Genomic DNA, 25,826 nt, shown 5'->3' with positions numbered 1-25,826 from the left:
CTTGCCTGGAGACGTGGTCGGCAGAGCCGGCCCTGCTCTGTAGCTGTCTCTTGCTGCTCCATGTACGTGACTCTTTCTGCTGACTCAGATGTAAGGATGGTGTATTTTGAGGTATTCCCAAAGCATGCCAGGACATGGTTGATGTTGCAGGGAGTGAGGGGAGGTTTTCAAGGGGATTATCAAGCGAGTTCACCAAAATTCCCCTTCCAGTTGTACCTTTAAGGGCACACCACTACAGTCAGCACTGCCCAGGACCAAGCAGTGTTTGCTACATTTAAACCCAAGCCGAGAATAAACTGCACGTTTCAACCACATCGCTGCAGATTCCTGGAAACAAGGCCTACCTTTGTGCTTGGAGGGCTTCCTGGCTCTGCCAGGAACCACAGGGAAGAGCAACAGGAGCTTTGGCTGTAAAGTGGTGCTGAAGATGGACTGTCATGGGCGATCAAGCACAATACCTCTCACTGTGCTCGCCTAAAGCCTTCCCAGGACAAGCCTTTGCCCACAGGCCTTAGCAGCCATTCATGATTCTCAGAAGGGAAAAAAATAAGTGTCTCCCGCTGAGCGTCCCGCCCAGAGCAAACACTGCAGCGGGAGACAGGCGTGGGCACTGTCCCTGTCATCCAGATTTCAGTGGCCACTGGATGGCTGATGGGCCTGCTGGGAAGGGCAGAAGCATTGCAGCAGGCCTTTTGCTGGCTTGTGTTGCCAAGCTGAGTTAAAGTTGAAAAGAGAGGATGTGTGATCTTGTGATTAAGATCTGGACCTGGAATTCAGGAAGCTGGTGTTCAGTCTTGTCTCTGGGGGACACGGGCAAGTTTCTTAACCTCTATCCCTTGCTTTCCCATCCATTCAAGAGAGTAATAATACTTTTCCTTATCTCTTTAGGAGAGGATGTGGCTCTGATTGTCTTAACACAATGTGTCCTTGATCTTTCCACTGCAACAGTGAAGTTGAGGGAGAGATGTCTCAAGCCCCAGAGAAGCTTCCTGTGGTGGTATGGGCTGTGGAAATGCCAATGCACAGCAGAGCCATCAACCACATGATTTTCGCTTTAGGATCACAGATGGAGGATGAACAGGATCAGGCTGAATTCAGATTTCAGCTCACCCATGGGTTTTCATGGTGATATGGAGATGCCACCACCTATGATAGGATGGGAACCATTTTAAACTAAAAGAGGAGAGATTTACATTAGATATTAGGAAGAAGGTCTTTACTCAGAGGGTAGTGAGGCACTGTCACAGGCTGTCCAGAGAAATTTTAGATCACCCATCCCCAAAAGTGTTCAAGGCCAATTTGGGTGGGGCTTTTGGTCTAGTGGAAGGTACCTCTGCCTATGGCAGTGGGCTTGGAACCATATGATCTTTAAAGTCTCTTCCAGTTCTTCAATTCTATGATACTGTGTTACCACCCTCCCCATTGCTCCCGCTTTCCAGGGAAATAGATGTCCAACCAGAGGGCAAAGTGGATCAAGATCCAGCATGGCTTTCATGAAGAGGCCCTGAGACCATCAAATGTATTTAGTTTTTTGGTCATGATCTGGGCATAGGAATGACTTTGAAGGTGCCTTTGTCTAGGACTACAAGGTGTCCTCCACCTCAGTAAAATGGTGATGGTAACACCTCCCTGCCACAGAGCTGCAGTGAGGGTTCTGGGCAGCTCTTGGGCCAATACCTGAGACAGTTCAAAAAATGAGCTGTGACATGTTTGTGCTGCACAGAGCTCCCGTCATAGCTCCTTTCCTCCATCTCCAGTGGTGCCTGGAGCTCGTTTGACAGCTGAAAAACAGAGGTGCTATGAGCTGGTGTATTTTTAGGCAGGCATTGCCTAAGTCTGCAGGTGACCCCATGCTTTCTGGTCATGTTCCTGACAGTGCTTCTGACTGTGGGCTATTCCCTTGGGCAGTCTCAAGGTCAGGCAAGCTGATAAGCTTTGTTAGGGCTCTGTCATTTTGATGAGGAGCTCCCTGGCTGTTAAAGGTGATGTATTGGAAAATGTGCCTCTCTGCAGCTTGTTGGGCTGCAGGTCTCTTGACAATGACAAGGAGGTCCCTACCCAAATGAGCACTATGGGGAAAGTTCACTTCTTATATTAGTGTGCTGCTGGAATCAATACAGCTGTGAGGATTTAAAAACTTTGCCTTATGGTGGAGGCATCCCATGCTGCCCAGAGATTCCCACTGCCCACGTGGTGTGATGTCGGCAGGGAGTTTCTTTTCTTCATAGCCTGGATAATGCTCCAGTTGGGGTTTATTAGTCAGACTTGCGGCGATACAGGGAAGTCTGTGGCTGAAACCCCCACACCTTGGGAGAAGAGGGGATCTGCTGCCCCTCTGCAGAGGTCTTGTTCGCCTCCCAAGCTCCAGCTGTCTGCTCCAGTGCTTTGCTGAATCAGAGCATGTCCCGTGCGGTGCATTTTGCTGCATCATAACATCCTTACGCAATCTGACAGCTCTGGCAACCTCTGCTCCAGTGAGTCCCAGAGCTAAATGAGCAGGAGCCCTGCCAGCCAGGCTTGTGGTGAGTTCGGAAAACCATGTGGGCGAAATCCTGTAGCACTTGCCCCTTTTAAATGCTATTCGGCAGAATAGTGTTTGTTCCTCCCTCCCTTTTGTAAGAGATGAAGTAAAAGAAAACCCCATCCTGCATGACTTTTGTTTATTTTTTTGTGATGATGAATCTTGTCCAGTTTACAGGTTGAGCTTCTGAGGCCTGGGATGCTGCCTCCATCTGTGCTGGGGCTGCTCCAAGCACGTAGCAACTCTGTGAATGATTCTCATTGCAGGGACTTGAAACTGGACAACGTGCTGCTGGACTACGAGGGGCACTGCAAGCTGGCAGACTTTGGAATGTGCAAAGAGGGCATTCATGACGGCATCACCACAGCCACCTTCTGTGGTACGCCAGACTACATCGCTCCAGAGGTATAGGAAACCTTTCTTTGGCCAGGAAAACTTGGTTACAATATGGAAAGCACAGGTTAGCTTTGGAACAGCCAGTGTACTCCCTGATGTCTTTAGCTGTGCCTTATTTGACTGCCAAGCTCAAGACTTCCTCCTAAATGTGTAATCAATCCTTTGTGCAAACAAAGTATGAGTAAATCTTCAGGCTGCTGTATGCACCAGAGTAAGCCTATATTTTTGATTAGAAAACATGAGATGAAAAATGGAAATAGAGCTGCAAAAATCTTGAGAGTCATATACAGATGCTGTCCCAGTTTGATTTGAAAGAAGAGTGAATTCTCCTTCGTTTTCCAGTTCCTTTTTCTACCTCCTTGCATTCCCTGTCATTCCCCAAGCTCACTACAAAATTAATAAACATGTCTTCAAGGATCAGATGCTGCCAGATGTTCTGACAGGGTTTCAGGTCCTTCAGCACAATTGAATTTTTGTCCGTGGTTTGTGTTTGTACCATTCTCACTCACTCACACTCCTTCCCCTCTCCAGCTGAAAGCCTTGCCATTGGAGCCGGGTAAACATTTCCTTCCCAGGGGCAAGGAAGAGGCGATGTCAACTCACACACTTGGCTGCTCAGCTAGTTTTGCCAAAGTGCCTCCTCTCCAGCTCAACCCCAGCATCACTCTAGGGGCTTGTTTCCCAGGTGACCCTGTGAGCAGCTAAACTAGTTCACCCCTTGTATAATGCACTGAGGTACCTCTGTACTGATCTGGGCATTCCCAGAGTGAGATCACCATTACGTTCCCAGAAATCCACCAGCCTAGCAGAGAGCACTGTTAGGACATAGCGAGAACTTCTGCGTTCACGTTTCCAAATCCTTTTTCCTCTCCTGCTCAGTTTGCGAAGCTTCAGGGTTGATACTTCCTTCCCACCTTTTCCCCAGATCCTGCAGGAGATGCTGTATGGCCCTGACGTGGACTGGTGGGCCATGGGTGTGCTGCTGTACGAGATGCTGTGCGGCCACGCGCCCTTCGAGGCGGAGAACGAGGACGACCTCTTCGAGGCCATTCTGAACGACGAAGTCGTCTACCCGACGTGGCTCCAGCAGGATGCAGTGGCAATCCTCAAAGCAGTGAGTTTCTTTGCCCATTTCCTCTCTGTCCTGGCTTTCTTTATCCTAACTCCAGCAAAGGGAAACAGGGCTGGGGTATTGGCACACAGAAATTGCAGTTACCCTGACCCTGGACCTCTTCTTATCTTGGATTGAAGGGTAAACAAAAAGAACACATCCTGCTGCACTTAGGTGTGTTTGCATAGTTATGGCCTTTGTATGGCTCAGTAGACAACTTGGCAAGAGAAGTGTGAGCATGTCTGTGTGTCTGGGCATTTCCCTGATGGCTTAATGATTGACAGCATGCAATCATCGTCCAGAACGAAGCAGCAGGTAAACAGAGTGTTTAGTATGTACTGACTGTATGGTTTCCACGTGACTGCAGTGGCAAAGAAGTGAGGGCTTCATGATAATCTTTCGTTCTGACTGTGGGTAATAACTAAATCCCCCAGGATTGCTGCCTACCTGCATGCAAAGACAGGAGTTTAATTTTTGTGTGTTTGGGAGGAAAAAAAAGGGACTGTACAACAAAGAGCTTGAGGAGAGCTGTTGCTGGCAGCACTTTGTCCTTGTCCTACCAGATACTCTCTTTTTCCACGGTTCTTTTATCCACATGCCTCAAATCTTTTCCTGTGGAATGGGAATGAAGCTTTGTAAGATTTTGGGCTGTGTGGGAGCCTAGTGCACTGGAAGTACCTGGCTTTTCTGTAATGAATCAAAAGGTGATTAAACTATAGACCTTACTTGGCTTACTTCTGCTTCCTGCCCCTCATCAAATCACTTAATATCTCTAAGCACTCTTTGGAGAGAGAGAGGGATCAGCTTATTCCCTTTTCTTGCAAAAGCACAGTGAACAAAGATGTATATAAGACTGGATACTACTAAATATTGTGGCAATAGAGGATCTAAGAAATGGTTGCATAACGTATTAATTTACATTAACTTGTGAAGCACTGATACAAATAAATGGGGCAATCAATGATGGGCCCATTTGAGGGAAAGAAGAGAGCTTGTTTTCATCAGCTTTTTAGTAGTAAAAATCTGGAAGTTTTCTGCTGAAGGGTTTCTGTTGTGTAAGAATTGAGCAACTACTTTCTGTAGCTGAAAACGCATCTGATAAATTCCACAGAAATCAATTGAGAAAAAAAATCCACTTCTTGAGGAGGCAGAGGAGTTTTTAAATCACAAGTTGTGCTCAGGAGTGATTGTTTGTCATGCTGAAGGCCCTCTTGGGTTTTGGAAATAACCTGCAATGTATATAAAATATAAAAATGTGAAGTTCAGGTTCATTGCAGCTTCTGTGGCAGTGTTCATGTGGTTGGACTGGGATTCTTGAACGCCTGAGCCAATTCCTGTTCAGCTGAAGTAACAGCAGAATGGATTTGTTGCAGGTGTCTTGCATAAGTATGACATGGAGGTAAAATGTGGTCAGGTAGATGCTCATCATAACAGGAGTCTCAGAAGGTAGTAAAATATGATTTGTGTTTTAGCTTCTTGATGAAAAGCTTATTTTCTTAATTCTGATTGGAGCCTTATAAAAACAGTCGGTGCAAGCTGCAGTCATCCCTGGCTGCTCTAGCTTGTGTTCAGAGCCCAAATTTTAACAGTGGGTCCCTTCTGTCATTAACAGGCAAGAAACATGATGAGGGGTACTGGAGAAAAAAGGCCAGAATTGAGGAGGGAGCTAAGAATTTAAATAGAAAGCGATTGAGTGTTTCCAAAACTGCCCAGCCAGCTTAGTAACTGCGGGTTACTTGTCTGATAAATCTCTCCAGCCACTCTGCTTGTCTGCTCTATCACGTGTTGCTGATGAAACCTAAATGAAACCAAAACTGCCTCTCTGAAATGCACATGCACTGCTCAAGGGAACCACTACTCTTTGTCTGCTCGGGGAAAAAGGCTGAAATTCAGGGCATTAACCAGGAACCTTGTGATAAAGTTGCAACTGAAATTCTCACTGAACCTTCAGTTCTTCAGTATTTCTGTTCCCTGGGTGGCCGCTACCTGGAGGTGACTTTTGCATCTTGTTTTACAGCATTGATGGTTGTTGGCTGCAGCCTGAATTTCTGCAGCTTCACAGTAGCTGCTTTTGGGTTCAAGAGCTGTTCACTGGAAGAGCTCCTTATTTCCTCGTTCCTTTCTTATGCTGAGTTTTTAGAGGCATCAGAGCATGTTGGCTTTAATGGGAAGAAAACAGCCTGTTATGACATTATCTGAGGCTCTAGATTAAGATGGAACAACCTCCCCACAGTTTGCTTTATTTTCAGTTATAACAATTCACTCGCTGCTGAGATATTATATTTGCAGTGTACAACGTTTGGTCAGTGTTTTTGGGTGCCAGTATAACACAGTATGGTAAACCTGGGGTTTTTTAAGGAAGATAGTAGATTTTCTAGCTGCTAAATATGTAGATTTTTTTTCCTCCCAGACTTCTGATGCTAATATTTCTCTTAGATACAGCATTATGACTGCATGTGCATCTTCTAATCACTGCTGTGTTTACCTCCAACAAAACATGCACTTGAGCTCTCTAATTTACAGATGTGACAGTGCTTTCTAACCTATGATGTTAAGAGCTCTTGGAAATCAGAGCATTCAACTACTGCAGTGACATAAATGATTATAAGTAATTACATGGCACAGAAGCCTATGGAAGATCAGGGAATTAAACCTGGGTTCTCTTGTATTGCAGGATAAGGCCATAATAGCCTTAATAACTGGATTATCCCCTCACTAAAAGTTCTGGCCTCTAACCTTGAACAGGACTAGTGAGAATTCACTGAGTCTTGAAGGGTACAAAGCTCTGAAATGAAAATCAAAGTCTTCTGCTATGAAGATGCAATTAGGTGTAGGTGCTTAGAGATGCTGTACAAATGGATATATCTAAGTTTAGAAAGCGTTTGATCTGTTTGCCTTCGTGAGCAGCATCATTTTGAACAAGGATAATAGGTTTTAGGACCCATTTCACAGATGCTGTTACCTTGTTTTGCTTTCGTTTTGCGTAATTGTGCTTCACCAGTTTCCCCCCACCAGAAACCACATGATTTCTGAAGGTTGCACCTTGTTCATCTTTGCAGTTTCCTGATAATAACAAAACTACGTCCTTAGGACTTCATTTGCGTCACTGGGTGTTCCTAGAAGGTTTTTGAGCACTGGTACCAAGGAAAACAAAACCAACCCCAGTGCCCTGGGACTTTGTATAGAATTGAAAAGCAGAAATATTTGTGCTCTGGAAAAGTAAGTTTTTATCCGTTTCCTTTTTAATGTTTTTTTTTTGTCCTTGATATTTTCCCTCAGGAGCTGGGGAGACAGTAGGACAGAGGTAAATCAGTGGAAGTCAGCAGGATTTCACTGGAGTCAGTATTCCCAGAGGAGGAAAGCAGGACATCTCACTTGTGTACCCTGCCCTGTATGAATGTGTCACTGGGGAATTCAGGTACTGATGCTTCAAGTCAGGAGGAGAGGACTCAAACTGAGTCTCCTCTGCTTGTGTGAGCAACTCAAACTGGGCATGGATTTGCTTATGGGAGTAAAAAAGTGCAGAAAAGCAGAATTGCTGCTGAATGGATTCAGATCACTCCAGCTTATTCTAGACTTACGTTTTGCTTTGATTTTGATTCCCAAATGAAAAAGGTTTCTCCATAGCTTTACCTGAATGCACTCACAAGGAGTTTATGCCAGAGGAGCTATTGAGTTTGTGTGTGTAAAATAAATTCTTTCAAATACTCTCTGCCATCAACTGACAAAGTAATCACCAGTGTCTGATGATGGAGAGACTGTGAAAGAGAAACTGCATGAGCACACAGAGAGCAGAGACTGCTGCACCGAATCTTCTACAGTGAGAGTGCAGCTAGAGATTGCTTTGTTACAGCATATCAATATTCTGAATTTGTTAACTGTCACTAGCAAAAAGTGCTGGAGCAGAGAGGGGAGCTTTCCAGGCAGCCAGAGGCTTTGGGATTCAGCTGAGTGAACTGCAAAATGAAATACAATCCTCTTGCTTCCCATAAGCGGGGTGGTATTTTGGCAGCGTGTTTCACTCGCCTCATGTATGGCTTTCTCAGATGCAATTCAATCCCACTGCCTTGCTCACAGTCAGCTTAGCTGGAGGGCAGAATGGAGGGACACAGTGAAAATCAGGTCTCAAAAGTCGATGGCGTAATGGGAAGCAAATTCACAGGGAAAGCTGCAGGGATTTTCCTTCCCAAGTCTGGTTTCGGATGAGGAGAGAAGGGCTAAGCCTATTGAGTCGCTCCATGGACTGATGATCTGAAGTAGCCATGACTGGCCCAAAGGCTTGGAAATTTGGATGAGCAATTGCAGCTTAGATGTTTTCACCCTCAGAGCCTGGTAACAGCAGGGGCTGGAAAGCAGCATCTCCCCAGGGAAATGTTAGAATTGCTCTGCCTTCTGCACCCTGTATTTCTGAATTCCTGTCACGGCTGAGTTTGCTGAAGCAGAGGGTGACTCTTGGCATTTGTATGCTAACCTCCAGTCTTAATGAGGGCTCTGAAACACTTCTGGCCTAGCTGAAATGCCCCTTCCAAAAGTGAGGCTTAGGCAACCTTGCCTGTATCTATATACTTCGAGGACACAAATGAGACTAAAGCCTGTCCTTCCTCCAACTGGTTAAAAACATGCATTTTGAGGAAAACACTACTGGAGTTAAGAGGCAGAAGTGGTAATGTCCCCCTTCAAGTGGTTTTTTGTGAAAAATAAACACTAGGCAAGAAAAGAGGAAGGTGCAGAGGAAATTGGCTGTGGTTTTAGCAGGCTCTGCTCTCACCCAGCACAGGTGGAACAGCACAGGGGAGTCCAAATTCCAATGGATTAGTGCGAAGAGTGAGAGGGATGGAAAGGTGAGGGAGCTTAGCTGAGAGCAAGCGTGACATGTATCTCAGAGAAAAATTGCATCACCAACACAGTGCCAAGAATGCAAGAGAAAAACCTGGAGTAGATCTGTTTTTCTAGGGAACAGTAATCTGGAAGTGACGCTGACTCAGAAGGCAAATGGTCTGCTTGAGTGAACTCTTTCCTGCTTTGTGTCACTGAGTTCACTTCCCCTGTACCAGATACCCTTTAAACTTTGTTCTTGCAGATTTGTGTAAAATCCCTTTTGCAATGCCAGGTCAACATTAGGTCAACATGTCATGTCTGGGAATTGGTGCTTTGGACTCAGCTGCAGCAATAATGATGCTCTGTGGGTCAGCAGGAGCCAGGTCCTGCTCTGATGGCCTGTGTTTGTGGCTGTTGGAGCACAAGGTGGGGGAGTTGGCATTTCCTATATGTATCCGTATATGTACATAGATAAATTCTGTGGCTGTTAGGAAAGTGTGTGTAGGATTTTCTTCCCTAAAGTTGCGGCTGATACTCAGTGAGGAAAAACTAAATTTGAAGGGTACTTTCCTCTGTCCCTCCTTCTGGTGAAAAGGAGCAGTGCTTCCCATTGTTTCTCAGGAATTCTGGGGGATGGTAAAGTGAGATAAATGTTATTGTTATTTTTGTGTGTGTGTGAGCTGAATCCAGGACTTTCTGGGTAGCAGTTATCATTCCACAGAAATAACGAGGAAGTTCTAATGTCCCACATGGTCAGTGCACAGGGCAGTCCAGTCTGACTGGATGCAAGGTAACAGCTCCAGCAGAGCCTTTGGAGACTCAGGCTGTGCAGGCACTTACTATAATGGGCCAAGAAGAAAGAAGGTGGGAGAGATCACAGAGTGGGTTGGGTTCGGTTGGAAGGGACCTTAAAGATCACCCAATTCCAACCCCCCTGCCATGGCCAGGGACACCTTCCACTAGACCAGGCTGCTCAAAGCCCCATCCAACCTGCCCTTGAACACTTTCAGGGATGAGTCATCCACAACTTCACTGGGCATCCTGTGGCAGTGCCTCACCACCTCACAGTCAAGAATTTCTTCCTTGTATCTAGTCTATATCTCTCCTCTTCTAGTTTAAAACTGCTCCCCTTGTCCTGTCGCTACCTCCCTGTGTAAGAAGTCCCTATCCCTTTTTTTTTATAAGCTCCCTTTAAGTACTGGAAGGCCACATACAGATGCAGAAAAGAAATTTCCTTAGGGAAATTCCATCCAGGGCCTGCTGAAGGAGAGAAAGCAAAGCAAGCCCTGAGCTGTGCTGCAGGAGGAGTAAACTACCCACCCTAAGGGGATGCCACCATGAGTGCCCAAACCCTTGGCCAGGACCCCTAATTTTCAGAAGGGCTTTGTGGATGGTGAGAGCTCCATGTTGAACCAGACTGGCCCCCACCACTGTAGGCAACTTGAAAATGCCATTAATGAGGAGAGGAGGCAAAGGGATGGAATTCTTGCAGCAGAAAGGCTTAGAGGCAGATTTTTTAACATAATCAAAGCAAACAGTTTGCTGTGACAGAGGAGTGGATGGGAAAGGGCTGATTTCAGACTTCTGGCAAGGACATCTAAGTTCAGGAGAGGTGTGGATGATCCAAGCTGCCTACTCACTGCAGCTGCTCACCCCTGACATCAGCACACAGGGTGGTGTCTTCTGGACTTTGGAGATATTTATTCTCCTCATACTCTGCAGTCGCTTGGGGTTGAACACCCCTGGATCCTGGGAAATCAGAAGTAACTGTCATCAGCTCAGCTACCACGGTGGGTGTCTGCATCCTGCTCAACACATCACTCAGAATACCTGAACTGTGCTTTACTTGACACATTCAGGAACAGTCCATATGTGCTTCCTACTGCCTTTGTGCCTGGCCTGTTCTCTAAGTCCTGGGCAATCAGTTTGACCACATGTGAGCTAGACCAAACCCCTATGTTTGTGCTTCCCAGCCCTCTCCAAGCGCTTCTGAGGTGTGAGAAGAGGCAGCCAGATGCTGGTGGTGCAGGGGTGCCTACTTTTCTTTCATCACTCTACACAAGGTGCGTGCCTCTCCTTCACACTTGCATCCTACAGATCTGGGCTAGTTTCTTTCTTTCCAAGAGACAGAAAAAGGCAGATAATCTGTTTCATATGCAGTGCTGGAATAGCATATGAATATAAAATGAACTTGGTTTTGAATGAACTAGATGCTGGGAGTATTTTTTTGACAAAGCTTAAAAGGAAAAGAAACAACACAATGATGGACCCACTAAAATCAAAGAGGGAGCTAGATGAGCTCAATGCTTTATCATCAGAGCTGAAGAGCCTGCTAACAAAGGCAGATAGATATTAAAAGTGCCTTCAAATATGCCAATAAATTATTCTCCTTGGCATCTCTTCAGAGTTGGCAGTCACCATTTGATTAAGCTTTGGCTTTCAGAGTGAGGCTGATATTTAAATCTCCCTGTGAGGCTCTATGCTGGATCTGTGTACACATTTTTCCTTTATTTTGCTTTTCAGAAATGCTTTCATCTTGCATTTCCTCATTGGCTCCACAGCCACTGCTGCAAAAGCAGGACTCCGGAGCCTGTCGTTCCCAGCTGGGAAGGAGTTCTTCAGTTTTAAATGATCCTTGTCCAGACCATTTCTGCCATAAACACACACAGTGGTGAGGTGTCAGGGCTGTGCCCCACCACGGGTTGCCTTTTTACCTGTTTTGCCTGAGCTTGCACATCCATCTCTGTAACATGCTGTCTCTTTCCCTCCCAATTCTCAAACAGCAAACAGCTTTCCCCAGTGATTTTGATCACACCTCTTTCTCAAGTGCTTCTTTTCCCCACAGTAATAGTCCCATGCTTCTGAATAATTCACTGTGAGAGAAAACTAAAGCCATCTGTGTATAGCTTGCCAAGGCCAAATTCATCCTGAAATAGTCATTAAGTCTTTCACCTTTCCTTTCCAACAGGCTCAAATTAACTTCTCATTAAAGTCTGCAGCATGCAAGCTCAGATTTACTTCAAAAAAAAAGCTCCTAACCCAGCCTTTTGTGATGTCAATTGTGACTCATCCTCCTCTTTCCTGCCAGGGATGGGAGAAAAGTGAAGGAGCATTCATTGTGCCGACATTGTCTTCCCCGTCCTTTTTTTCCTTTTTACTCCTAGGTGCTTAAGGAAGGAGCAGTTCCTGTGTCTGAACCTAAGACTTGTGGACCAGGCTCCCTTCTCATCTGTGCCACAGTTAAACAGTGATATTATAGACCCTCAAAAGTGGTTTGGTGAAGTCCATTAAAACCCAATCTCAAGGATACTCTTGAAAACCTGTGTCCAACCTGGAGGTGGGAATGCTGAATGACAGGACCAGCAATAGCTGTGCAGCCCCTGGTGGAGGGGGCCAGTCCATCTAACTGGGAGGTCCCCACACCACTATAGGGGTAACAAATCTCCCACTGTCCGAGCTATTCAGGGCTTTAGGTCTTACTCTTCCCTCCAGCTTTGAACTTTCTGACATGCTGTGTCTTTTCAGGAACTTTAAAATTAAAAGAATTGAAATATAACCAGGACTACAAAAAAAAAAAAAGCTTCTTTGAAGTATTTTCCTGGCTTTTTTTTTTTCTTAATTGGCCTTTGCGGGTTTGTCCGGGGCACTTTAGTCCTCTTTGTACTTGACCCTATGTAAATAGACCACCCAGGATTGTGTAACAGATTCCCAGTTCCTCTTGACAGGACTATCAGAAAAGGATTAATTGTTTGCCCGTGCAACCCAAGGGAGACTTTACCCCTGCTTAAAACGAGAGCAGGATCATGTCCCCAGTCTGTTAATAGGCGTGATGCTCATTCTCCCTCCGTATTTGTGTTACTCTGATTGATGTATTGATTTAGTAATGGACCTGCATATCCCATGTTGTACCTATAGTCCAGCTGGGGTAATTGAAAACCAGCAGCCAGAGTCTGATACTGTCTGAGCAGCCCCTGCAGCTGCTGACCCACGTGGGAACTGGGGGTGACTCCTCAGTTCTGAAAACACAGCTTTCTGGTGTGACATCTTGACCAAAACCTGTGTCAAACATTCCACATATCTAGTGACTGAAGTTAATTTCTGCTTATTATTATTTATTACAAGAGTACCAAAGGGAGAAATGTCAAAAATCACTACTTGTCATCAGGGGCCAATGCATTTGATACTTGTGGCCTTTTTATTCTGCATTAGTGTTGATGAGTGGAGAGAGCCAAGGAAACAGGTAGGTTTCAGCACAGCAAAGAATTTTATAGCTATTCAGAGAACATTTAATTTCCATATTTTAGGCCAGGTTCTCTCCTGGTGATAGCAAAATTACGTCAGTTTACACCACCGGAAGATTTGGAGCCAGATGTGTCTGCCCCACGTGTGAGTTGCTCTATCCACCTTGGTTTATTTTGCTAGTCCCTTGCTCAGCACTGTTTGCAATACAGTTAATCCTTCTTGTTTCATCGAGCAGCCATTTCTGCACTGGGGAAAGCGAGATCGAATTTATCTGCTTAATATCACTGCACTGACATTTTGTCCTTCTTGCCTGGGGCTGGCACATTAGACATGTGGCTGCTGTTGTGCTTATTGTTAGGGTCTTCTGGCTTTTAGAAGCTGGGCTGAAGACTTATTTTTACCTCCTTTCTCCTCCCTTTTTATCTGGAAAAGGAGATAACAGATATTTCACACTCTGTCTCATCCTCCCCCCCCCTCCTCCTTAGAATGCTTTCAGGGCAGTCTTGTACTTCTGAACCCTGGCACTGCCCTCGCTGGACCTTTTCTGTGCTGAAGGATTTCACCTGCTCCCAGTTTTGTGTAGCCAGGACTGCAGCATAGGGGTAGAAGCACCCTGTGGGGTCACATTCTGGCTCACCACCATGATGAATTGCACTGGTACGAATCAGGGCTCTCAGCAATCGATCCCTCCGTGTGCAGGGTAGGAGCCTCTAATGGCTGCAGTCAAAGCAAATCCCCAGAGTCAAACAGAGGTGGCATTCGAGAGAGAGCCATGATGACTCCAAGTCCTGTTCTCAGCAGCACAGCCCTCACTGAAGGTCAGTAGGATTTGGGCTTCCAAGTGCCTGGCTCACACCCACAACCCAGCACTGGCTGAGCTGCCCTAAGTACAAGGACTTTAACTCTGACCACCCTGCTCCCAGGGCTGACACCATTCAGTGGGACTGGGCTGTGCTGCCTCCCTCACCCCTCATAACTCACTTGTATGTCCAAGCCCTGGATGGCTCTTGCATAGGGAAGTGAGGCATCTCCCTGGCAGGACTGGGATGGATGGTGATGGGAGCCTTGCCCAGGAGAGCATAAGACAAGACCGGCTCAAAACGAGCAGCTTTTTATTTAAAAAAAAAAAAAAAAAAAAAGAATGACTCTGGCTTCTAATCATTAGAAATAATAGACATTAACAGACAGAGCCATAGAACCATCTTTCTTCTCCTTTGTTTGAAGGCTAATGACACCTCAGACGGTGGATTTGTTTGCCTTACATAATAGGCAGCCAAACTGTTTTCGGCAACTGCAGCATTCAGTGGAGAGATTCAAGGAGGGAAGCCTTAATTAGAGTAATTGCTCTATTTATATAATGATTCCCTTTTGTCTGAGATCAAATGGATCTTTGAGAAATCTTATTTCCTTTCGAGTTAATTTCTGCCCTGTTAGTTTAGCTCATGAATCTTAATGAAGACGAGCACCTTGGGTATCTCCAGATCTCCCCGCTCTCCCTCATTACTAGAGGAGAGACTGTGGGGCATTAATCTCCTGTGCTGCTGCTGATCTTTGGTAGCAACATGGGAGTGTTAAAGCCATGAACAGGGAAATCATCCTTTCCTTTAACAGTTTGGACTTGACTATTACAGTGGCACAATCTGAATAGGGGTCCTTTGAGGTGGGTGGTGTGTTGGAGAGCAGTGAGACTGAGGTACTGCCATCGTGTCTGTGACAGGCTGCCCTTGGACTCCTGGCAAAATAAAGTGATGAATTTTCCTGGGTCTCTGTTGGGAGCACAGGCTGTCTCTTTCAGGGCAAATACACCAGAGTACCGATGGGAACTGGCGTGTCTAAAATGTTCTTTAATACAAGAAAGAATGATTTCTTCCTTGTCCAGAGGGGTGACAATGCAAAGGGAATGGCTAAGCAGAAGGTTGTATTTCACTTCCTGAAGTGCAGTACTTCTGTGACGGGATCTGGGCTCGTTAATGTTTTCCTAGAATGTGATGCAATTTCGCGTCATCTGTCACTGTGATATTACTCATGAAATTAATTACCCTGATGCAAATAGCACATACATCAGTTACGTAAAACAAATCAGGGATTCCAGTATTGAGAAAGGGAACTTGTAATTCAAGGAAATTAATGCTCAGAAACATCTGGTTTGTGCAAACATCCCTTCGGTGACACCCAGGCCGTTAGATGGATTTGCAGACTCAGCCCCTTGAGGCAGAAGTTGCAACGCTGCATGTGAGCAGCACTGGAAATGTTCAGTGCAGCCTTGCCCAGCAGACTGAGAGTCTTGGAGCCTTTCCCAGCATGGTCCAAGCCATGGGTGAAGGGGAAGACTGGCATAGATCCCTACTCTCTCTCACCTGCTCGCAGACTGAGCTCCCAGGGCTGACACAGATTTTCCCCCATGGTTGACACTGCTATGGCTGCATTTTTTCCTTGTAACTTCACGGGCCCTCCATAAACTAATCCCCAGCTTTTAATTTCTTGTCATGGCTTGCTGCGTTTTCTTTCAGTAAAGTTTTTCAAATGATCTCATGAAGTCATGTTTTTGGCTCATGCCAGCTGCTGGTTTTGGCTGCGATGCTGCTGGGAGGGTTAGCTGAGGTCAGCGAGAGCCTCGCTTGAGTTTTCTACTCAGAAAACTGGTGTAGCCCAAAGGATCCCAATCTGAAGATGCTCCCAAGGGGCTCTTTACCCCAGGAATGGGATAATTTCCCATGGGTGGATGTGATCATACAGCAAGGGCTGGACGGCCTGGTTCAGGTTTAAGCTTGATAGTGTTGCTATTGGTTTTGCTTGGAGGAGTCTTGGATTTGGGTGATTACATGTTTCTTTTTGCTCAGGAACATCTCTGCTTTGCCTTGTTGTTGTTACTGTTAAAATTTTTTTTCGCTGTGTTTCTTCACTGAGCTGTGTGTGCCAGACCTTGAGATTCATGCTGGATTTGTGGTTACTGTGCAAAATTAGAGATACTGAGTAAACATTAGGAGATGACATTTTGCCACAAAAACCTTTCTGCTGAATATCTCTCGTCACCTGCAAAAACATTGCAGGATTGTCCTTGGAAGGACATTTAGGGCTAAACAGCCTGTGAAGCAACAATCAAACTCTGGCCTTTCCGTGGATACCCGGAACAGCCAACACTTCTCAAGACATTTTCCAGCTGTCTCTGAACACAGCCGAAGGGATCATGGGGAAGACGAGCTACATTTCTGAAAATCCTTCCCCTGTCTGTGTGTCTGTGTGGTCTGGACACTCAGCTTTACCCCTCCTGCTGCACAAGTGCCTCTTACATGGTTCAGGACAGGGGTATGGGCTCCAGCTACTTCTTTCAGAGGTGAAGGCTGAGCTCATGATTATGTTCTTCAGAAATCCTGAGTTAGAGGTGCCATCAGACAGCAGAGACAGCATGAGACAGGGCTGTCAGGTGCTGCCCTATTGCAGTAGAGAAGTGTCAGTACTGCCTAGGGCAGAGAGGGAGAATTCATGGGCTTTTAAGCCTTTGAGAGGTCATTGGAGTCTTTTGGTTTTTCCTGAGTACTAAACAACACAAACTAAAACATCATCCATTTCTATGTCAGTGCAATAATTTCTGGTGAATTCAAATGGTGTTGAAGAGTGTTAATTATTCAAAAATTTCATTTTTTCATTTTATATACCTTTTGCAGTGAGGCAGGTAACTGTTCCAGTGCAGAGCATCAGCACTGTCTCTGTTAGTCATTGTTTGCACTCCTGCTTTTCAGTCCAACTGCCAAATAAAGATTGGAGTCTCTTCCCAGAGAAGAGACCCCTTCACCAGGCTGTAATGGACCTGCCACTCCAAAATTCACCAAGAAATTTTGCATAAGGGAGGAGCAGCAATGGCCAATCTCTTGTTTTCCATCACAGCCCTGGGTTGCAGAGGTGTTTGTACATCCACAGGGGAGTAACCTGCCAGGGTGCTGCAGCTGCCAGAGTGCAGGGCTGTGTTTCACCTACCACGTGATGCTGTGCAAAGGCAACGTTTTCAGTTCCAGTTCCCATGTGTAGGTGCAGTTGCAGGGTCTCAGCACAGCGTTCAATGCATTTGTCAGGGCTGTAAGTTAATGGTAAGGGACCAACTGTGCTCTGAAATGGTATCAGAGAATCACAGAATGGTTTGAGTTGGAAGGGACCTTAAAGACCATCAAGTTCCAACCCCCTGCCATGGGCAGGGATACCTTCTACTAGATCAGGTTGCTCTGAGCTCTGTCCAACCTGACCTTGAACACTTCCAGGGATGGGGCATCCACAGTGTCTCTGGAATATCTGTTCCATATACCTGTTCCATATCCTGTCCTTTTGCTGAAGCAAACCAGTGTGAGTTTGACTGCCATGAAAGGGGGGCCTCCTCATGTTATGTTGATACACTTTGTAGAGTGCCTGATTTATATTCACTTTCAATGCCCTGCTAGCCTGAATTAGGCACTTCAAGTACCTGGGAAACAAGCTTGGGGAAGCCTGTCCAGAGTGGTTTATGGTGCTGCCCTTTGTGCTTCACAGCCCTGTTTTCACAGAGCCAGAGAGGCAGCAGCACTGAGCTCTTGCCTTGCAGAGGAAGAGGGTGCTTGATTGGGTGTTCCATAGGTCAGCTCTCTCCTGTCAGAGGTAAGCAATAATTGAGAGGGTTTTTTGGCAACCTGATATCGCTTTCAGCAGCCAACCAGGGGAACATGTTCCAGCAGAGAGTGAATTTGAGTCCTTTCCTCTCCTCCTGCCTCCTTTGGGCACCCCTTGTGGTGTAGATGGTGCCCAGAGTTTCCCAGCTGAGGTTTCCCAATCTCTAGGTCCAATACACAAACCAGAGCTAGCCAGTCGAATTTGGACAATCATTTTGGTTTGAATGTTGTTTTACTTTTTCAGAGGCCAAAACAGACCACCTCAAGGCATAGCCTTTGCCTAATCCTCATTGTCCTAGCAAGAAGGGTGTTTTAAGCAGCCAGGAATGCGTTTATGTTGGCTCTTGGGTTGTTGCATTGGATGCCTTCACTTGGTGCAGTTTTGGCATCATGCGGAATAAATCAAGTAAATAGGAATGTAAACACACTTCTATGTCCCAGGTCTCTGAACTGGTCTGGGAATGGGCAGTCGGGTTCAGGTTTTGGTCTTATATGGTTGGGGATGAATGGGAACCCAAGCAAAGTGTATTGCCAGTCCTTTTCAGAGATTATTTGCTTTCATGATTATTTTTTCCCTCTCCACATTTAGCAGAAGGTTCCTGGTGTAATGGAGGCGGCAGTAGGGCGGGAGCCAGGAGACATTTGACTTATTCCCAGCTCTTTTCTCCATTTTTTTTTCATGTCTTTTTGGGCTGTTTTGGTCTGTACCACTCCCAGCACCAGCAAGCTCTGATCTTGTTTGTGCTTTCTAGGTGTTCCAGCAATGCAAATAAGAGTTGGTGAGGTGCAGATATCCATCTCTGGGGACAAAGAAGATGGGCAAGGAATTTCTAGAGAAAGACAGGGCTGCCAGGAGGTTTCTGGCCTGTTTTGCAAACCAAAGAAGTCTAGTTCAAGGCTTGCAAAGGCTTGTCTGAACCAGGTCTCTGAGAGATTTTGGCTTGACCCATTTCTTGTTTGGAAACCAAGCTGTGTCTGGAGATCAGTATCCCACAGAAATTTTGGGGCAGTCTCTTGGGAAACAAATTGTGTTGGGATTCTGCTGGTAGAAAGGAGAAGAACAGGCTGAAAGGGCTGGGGAGACACAGAAGTTCTGCTTGTCCTTGAGCCTAACCCTGGAAATGCTGCATCACTGAGGGCTGAAGAGTCCAGAGAAGCATGGGAAGAGCCCAGCTGTGGAAAGCCATGGGTGCTTTGCTCCTTGTGCAGTCCTAGTGACTCCTCTTATAAGTCTGGGTGCACTCTGCAGCTCTTTCTACTAATATTTTGGGTGGAATACTGGGAAAAGGTTCTGCTGTAGGGAATCCTGTGGCAGCACATGTCCTTGAAGGGCTCAGGAGATCAGGCTGGATCTGTGGAGCTTGTGCTGATGTCAGCAGATTTTGGGGTCCTGTGAGGTCTCAGCTGCAGATGCCCCATCTGCTTTGGCTCTGAAGCTCCCTCAGAATGGAGTATTGGGGAGAATTCTGTAAATCAGGCAGTTGTTTTTCTCCTCCCTGTCTTCTTTCTAGGTAGGGAATGACTAGACCTTTTATCCACTCATCCTAGGAGAATTTGTACCTTGCAAAAAGCTCCTGCAGTCAGAATGAAGCTGGTCTCTCACTGCACCTCCCCTTCTTTTCATTTCCCCATTGCTGAGATGCAGCAGACTTGGCCACTCCTGAAACAGTGACCGATTGTCTGGTTTGGCTGGTTCAGCTATTTGCTAAACATAATGCTCTTTCATCTTCCAGGAAATCGTCTGGACACCTCCACCGGAGTGGAGCTTGCTTTATGCTCCTGTTTCAATAGGCAAATAAAAGCAGCTATTTTCCCAGTTTAAACATAACCTGGTTTCTCTAGCGAATTAGAAATATTCGAAGGAAGGGGAAAGATTGTTTATTACTGAACTTTTAAGAACTATAATCCTAAATTAACAAGCCAGCCAGACTCTTTTCCTTCCTGGAGAAAGGATTCTCCTCCTCTCCTGTAAGAAATATCTACAGCACTCACACTTCATCATTCTCATTGGGACCTGAAGGGCACCCACGGGGCCCCTCTCGCACTGTCTGCGTGATATACAGCTTTCCTCATTGCTCCCTGGCAAGTCAGGGCACTTTGGCTGGGGTTTGAGATTTCTTTTCACTGGTAGCAGAATAAAAATGCTACAAAATGAAATCCTCTATTAGTGTTTCACCAGTGAGGGAGGAGACGGTCGCCTGCCTGCTCTCGTCTGCTCAGGGTCGGGGGGGCCCTAAAAGCCAGCGCCTTGCCCATTTTCCTCTGTTTCCTGAGGTGACAGGAAGGAAAGCATAGGCATCTGGCAGTGCTTCAGCAGGCTGAGATTTAGGAAAAAGGCACAGCTCAGGACTGATTCCAGGCCAAAGCCTGGCTGGCCGGTGAGCAGAGTTTGAGGGCGAGCTCGTAATCCTGAGAAATTAATACAGAAACAAGTAACGACCAAACCCACTGGGCAACATTTGTAATGTTGCTAATGATGCAATTCAACTTTCTTTTCTTATTGTGGTAATAAAGGATTTCACAAAAAGAAAAAGGGCCAAGCAGAAATACACCCCGACTTCTTCCTCTGGAGAGTGAGTCAAGTTCCTTGCATGTGGTTCCAGCACAGCGACACTGAGAAGTCTGGCCAGCAACTGGGTTCAACAGGAAAGCTGAGGACAAGCTTTTGTGCAGCTGCTAATAGGTCCCTCTCCCGTGGCCGTGCCGGATGGGAGGAAACAAACAGCCCTTTCTGTTTTGCAGTTCATGACCAAGAACCCCACCATGCGCCTGGGCAGCCCCGGGCTGGGCGGCGAGAGCGCGATCCTGCGGCACCCCTACTTCAAAGACCTGGACTGGGACCTGCTGAACCAGCGCCAGATGGAGCCACCGTTCAGGCCCCGAATTGTATGTGGCAAGGAGGGGTGGGGGAAAGGGATTCCTGGGGTTTTTTTCCTCTTTTTGGCTCTATAAGCACATTTATTCCCATGAGACAGGAAAGGAGGCGAAGGAAGGGCAACCTTGACACACAAGGCCTGGCCCAGGAGCAGGGAGGTGAGATCTCTGGTCCTGGCTTGGCTGCTGGTTGGCCACTTGATGTTGTGCAGGTTGCTTTTCCAGTCCATGCCATATTTTCAAAGGCAGCTCAGTGAAAAGGTGCAGGTTTGTTAAAACACTGCAGCAGATTAGGCACCTGACCACCCTTTGCCTTGCCCCAAAGATAAAACAAGGTAAGTAGTCCTCATCCTGCTCACTCCACCTAACCCTTCACAACGGGGCTGTCTCTCCCTTGTTTCTCTCTGTCTGTTCAGCACCAAGCACAGTGCTCCCTGCTCAGGCCACTGTCAGCTGAGTGGTTCAAATGGCAGAGAGGCTGCAGGGGACGTGGTGCTGTCCCTTTCCCCAGTGCTGCTACAAAACCCTAAGGGTACTCTGTGAGAGAAGAGTGGTGCTCTCCATGGACAGCCTTTCCAAGATGGTCTCTGTGGCTTCCTTGTTGGAATTGTTGCCTGGAATGGTTTGTCTCATGCTGTGGTCACTCTGCAAGCTCCTAGTGGCAATGGTCCACCCGGTCCTGCTCCATCATCATCAGGTGCAGGATCAGGATCTCAGGGGAGGTGTGACAGCTCGACAGCAGACTCCTGAGTTGTTCCTTGACCCAAATCAAAGGCTAAGAGAGCCTGCTCAGTCCACCGTGAGCTGAACAGGATCTGGGAACATTAGACTTCAGTGTCAATAAATTTTATTGAACTTCAGTGTCAATAAAACATCTTGTTCTGGATGCAGGAAAAACACGTGCCTCATGAAAATGTGCCACAAACCCAGTTTGTGTGTGTGTATTCTAAACAGTCCCACTTTGTGGTACACAGCAAGGAATCCAGCACCTGGAGGCGAGCCATTTGTCTTCCCACGGCCCAGTAATTCATCATTGTGCAAGTTTAATGGCTGGCACACAGAGGAGTGTCCTCCCACCCCCTCCCCAAAACCCAGCTGAGATGCTCTGCAGATAAGGGGGGACTGTGTAGAGTCATAACAGAGCTGATAACTGCTTCAAATGTCTGGGTCTGTGCTGCCATTTGAGGGAAGGGACTGATTTATGTGCCCTGTCCTGCCATGTCTGGGCAGGGAACACCCCCGAGGCAGTGCCAGTTAAATCTGAGAGTAGGTTCCCGGTCAGAAACCTGCAGAGGCTCGAAAAGGCTGTGCACTGCTCCCAGTCCAACCCCAAAAACAGCTCTCAGTCAGCTCAGCCTCGGTTATGTAGGTAGTGGTTCAATGCACTCAGGACTAAAGGTGCAGAGCAGATCATCAGGCAGATGATACATACTTTTGACATCTCTTTCCTTTGTCTTTTCCATTTGACAGAAATCCAAAGATGACGTGAGCAACTTTGATCCAGATTTTATAAAAGAAGAGCCCATCCTGACTCCCATTGAAGAAGGGATTCTTCCGATGATAAACCAAGATGAATTTAGAAACTTTTCTTTTACCAGCCCAGAACTGCAGCAATAGCTACGGCTCTGGAGAAAGGCTGCCAAGAGGACTGGGGGGAAATGAAATGAAAGCCAAGTTTACCAGTAATTTCATTCTCAAGGAGTAAAAATGCACTGACTTACACGATACAGCAGCACCACTGTCAGTGTTACCTTAATGTGAAATTGAAACCTTCCTGTTTGTAGGACTTATGCAGCTCTTGGATCAAATATTGACAGAGGTGGAATAAACATGATATTGTAAATAGCTGATGCAGACAGAGCACTGAATGCTGAGCTGGTTGGCTCAGCCTGAATGTCACTGCTTGCAGTGGGTTCGAGGAGTCGGCGTGAGCATGAAACAAGTGTCTTGCAGCTCTGAGCCAAATAGACTTGTTGCAATTCTGATTGTTTGCAAGACTATTTTGAGGAGTCCCAGCACTGTCCAGCGTTTTGGAGGCGTGATCCAACATCCCATGGCCTGACTGAACCAGATGTTCCTACTGACTTTACCTGTTTCTGCAGTATTTATTTCTTTCCGAAGGACAAATGCCTCTCTTTGCCACTGTTTGGGTTCCCATGTGAAATATTTCATTGTGCTGACTTGCAGAAGGAAAAAAACAAATGCCCTGTGCCCCACACAGATTCTTCCAAATCAAAGGGAAGTCATGTGCTCGTAGTGTTTTACTGTTTGTGCGATATGAAAAGTTTTAGTGTTTGCATTCTGTGAAATGCCTTTTTACATCATGCATCTTCAATGCTCCTTTCTTTGCCTCCCAGCTGTTTTCAACTATAATGTAACTTGTAAAACCTTACTGTTTATTTAGGCCTATTCTATTTAATTATGCTATACAGAGCCCCTTTTGTGGGTTTAGTGCCTCATTAAAATTTTGATCCAAAGTGGTAGCACTTAAATTATTTGTAGCATTATTGCAATGGGAGCCACAGAGCTGGCAAACTGCTTGAAAGCAGAGGTGTCAACCAACAGGTAACACAAAAGGACAACTTTTCTCCCTTGAGAACGATAAACCTTATCGAAGATACAGGGTGACTTGGTTTGGTTTGGGTTTAAGGGCTTGTTACTCACAGGGCACTTCTTATCGGTTGTGGCCTCGAGTACAAGCAGACTGAGATGATTTTTTCAGTGCAGGTTGTAGAAACCAGATGCTCTGGGAGATGGATCTGTGCTTTCCCTGCTCTCCTGGAAGCTGGATGATTTTTCTGTAGCTCCTTGGCACACCTTTGCACTCCTTGATGGGCTTGAAGCTGTATGACAGGTTTATAGCCTCTTCCTTGGGCAGATATGAATTGCTGGAGAATGAAAAGGATTTCTAACCTCTTGCAAAACTAATGATGTTTGTATAGGGCTACTCACAAGCTATAACTTGAGAGAAGGGTGAGGTGCAGCAGAGAGGGGCAGTTCTGTGCAGACCTGGCACCACTGCAGCTGTGGAGGTGGTGTAGGAGAGCAGAAGCCTTTGGCAAGGAAATTAACCCCCATTACAGCACAGACCCCCCAGTATGTACGTGCTCATCTCCTCTGAAACCAAGTTGGAAATAAGAAATCAAAGCTGAGACCTACCTTTTACTTCTACCCCTAAAGCATCACTGAACTGTCTGACAGGTGGGGCACGGGGTCAGTTACCCTTGGACTATTCATGCCTTTGTGCTTGTGTGTTACCCCAGTTCTCCCTCTTTCTTTCCTGCATCTCCTCTGTCGCGTAAGCACAGCTTCATCCTCTGATCTCCCTTCCCTTCCATGAGCATCCTGTGGCCACATTGCAGCCCATCCCTTTGGTGGTCTATAGATACCCAGCTCCTTCAAAGTGGGGCAAGAGAGGAGGAAAAACAGTTGTGTCATATAAGCAGGAGAAAGAAGAGCGAATACCTTGAAAAATGATCCGAGATCCAGTCATGCAGGCTAGCTTGAATTGTTTTCCCATATAGGAGGAAGCAGTACAGGGATGGATGCATTTGCATGAGGGGCCCACTTGTGGCATGTTATTCACATGTGAATTATGCATGGTGTTCACCCACCTGGTGCAGACATGACCTTGGGCAACTCCTCACTCCCTTTCCCACTTGTTTTCCCGGTGTTAGGACTGCAGCAGTGTTTGCTTGGCAAGGGGTAAGTGCATGCAGCAAAGCTGGACGCTGAGAGTGGGAGCCCCAAAACTGTCTGTGAATACTGTGTTGATGGCTTTCTGACTCTCCCACTGTCAAGGATTATGAACAATCCATCCTTCCTTAGAGATCAGTGCTGGAGAACAGTAAGTTCTTTTTTTGTTACCTTTTTTTGCCAGCACAATGTTATCACCCTAGGGTTTCATTGCTTGTGTTATTCCTTGGGGCTTCTGGCTTATGGAATCATGTCCTGCTGGAGAAGCTAGTGCCACATGTTGCCTTCAGCATCAAAATGTGATCCCATCTCCATGGCCCCAGGATCTGAGTATTTACACCACTGAAGAATGTGCAGTAGTCACCTCTGGAGGCCTTTATTGGTGTGGGAATATCATATCATGTCATATCATATCAATACCCGCTAATCTGCATCCTGAAAGCTTGGGGAGTGGAAACTAAATCACCTCTGTAGGTGCTCTGTTGGGATTGTTGAGAACTGTAAATCAGAAAGTTTGTAGATGTCTGGAGGATATAAAATGGTGTCTAAGGCTGCCCTGGGGAGCGGGAAAAGCTCCTGCTCTGGCCAGCCAGTACTTGCTTTGGCCCAGGACTTGGCTTGATGGAAATGAAATGCCAAAGGGAGTTTCTTCCCCAGCTTTACTTTTCATAGATTTCAAGTGGTGTCAGGGTCACTCCACCTTACCATCATTTTCACTGCAAACTCATGGGCAGGTCTGTGGATGGACTTAGAAGCCGAAGGTTCTGCTATGCAGGAGTTTTCTTGGTTTTCACAATTTCCCCTGGATCTTCCTTTATAATTTAGGGCATCTCTTCCCCTTCATTGCCTGCCTGGAACTCACATGTCTCTGTAATGATTTGAGCTGCTCGAGTCAGCAGATCCTGAGTCAGCCACATTTGGCCAACATCCCTGAACTTTCTCATGCTTTTTATGAGGAGCTGCCATTTCAATCATGTTTCCTCAGACTCTGTCAGCAGCAGGGATGAAGATCAGCTCAATAAAAAGTATCTATGCAATAGTTTTGCTTTTGAAAAAGCTGAATTAGTGTTTGCATTGGCATTTGATATGTGAATAAATACTGATTTATCAAAAAAAAAAAAAGGGAGAAAAAAAGCAGGAATACAAAAAAGAAGTTTTCCATTAGCTACCCTGCCAACTGTTTTGGCTTTGTTGCTTGCCTCAGTGGTGGATGCAAGATGGTTTTAGTCTATTAATTTGGTCCTGGCTTTAGAAGTATATTAAGCTGGCAGCCATGGGTTTGTAAGGTTTAAAGCATAAAATGCTTGTATTCGCTCCAGTGTGAAATCTGGCAATTGAGCAAATTGTAATTAGTTCCCTTTGCACTGCTTTTAGTGCTTGCATGAAAAGAGAAGATCCCTTTGATGTCTCTAAATTTGTGTTCTGTGCAATCCTTTCATTTTCAAAGAGGTACGTGAAATTTAGCTGTAAAATTCAGTGGCCTACGTCTCCTTCGAGGCCTTTGAAAGTTGATGGTAAGAAGCAGATGGTCCAG

At 46.1% G+C, this 25,826-nt stretch overlaps 1 protein-coding gene across 1 annotated transcript in view; it reads left to right on the top strand.

The window, feature by feature from the left end:
* The window catches only part of PRKCH (protein kinase C eta), a 118,986-nt gene extending 95,916 nt beyond the window's left edge, over positions 1-23,070 (top strand). Inside the window, exons 11-14 of the mRNA XM_027716633.2 lie at positions 2,788-2,926; positions 3,843-4,031; positions 20,465-20,608; positions 22,067-23,070. Coding sequence (XP_027572434.1) covers positions 2,788-2,926; positions 3,843-4,031; positions 20,465-20,608; positions 22,067-22,213 — 619 coding nt within the window. The 3' untranslated portion in view covers positions 22,214-23,070. The remainder of the gene's footprint in view (positions 1-2,787; positions 2,927-3,842; positions 4,032-20,464; positions 20,609-22,066) is intronic.
* Positions 23,071-25,826: the final 2,756 nt, after the last annotated feature.

Source organism: Pipra filicauda, unplaced genomic scaffold (genome assembly GCF_003945595.2).
Source record: "Pipra filicauda isolate LSUMZ 115617 unplaced genomic scaffold, ASM394559v2 scaffold151_size3305965_pilon, whole genome shotgun sequence".
NCBI lineage: Eukaryota > Metazoa > Chordata > Aves > Passeriformes > Pipridae > Pipra > Pipra filicauda.
The sequence above is the reverse complement of the archived record's forward strand: the minus strand, read 5'-3'. Positions and strand labels throughout refer to the sequence as shown.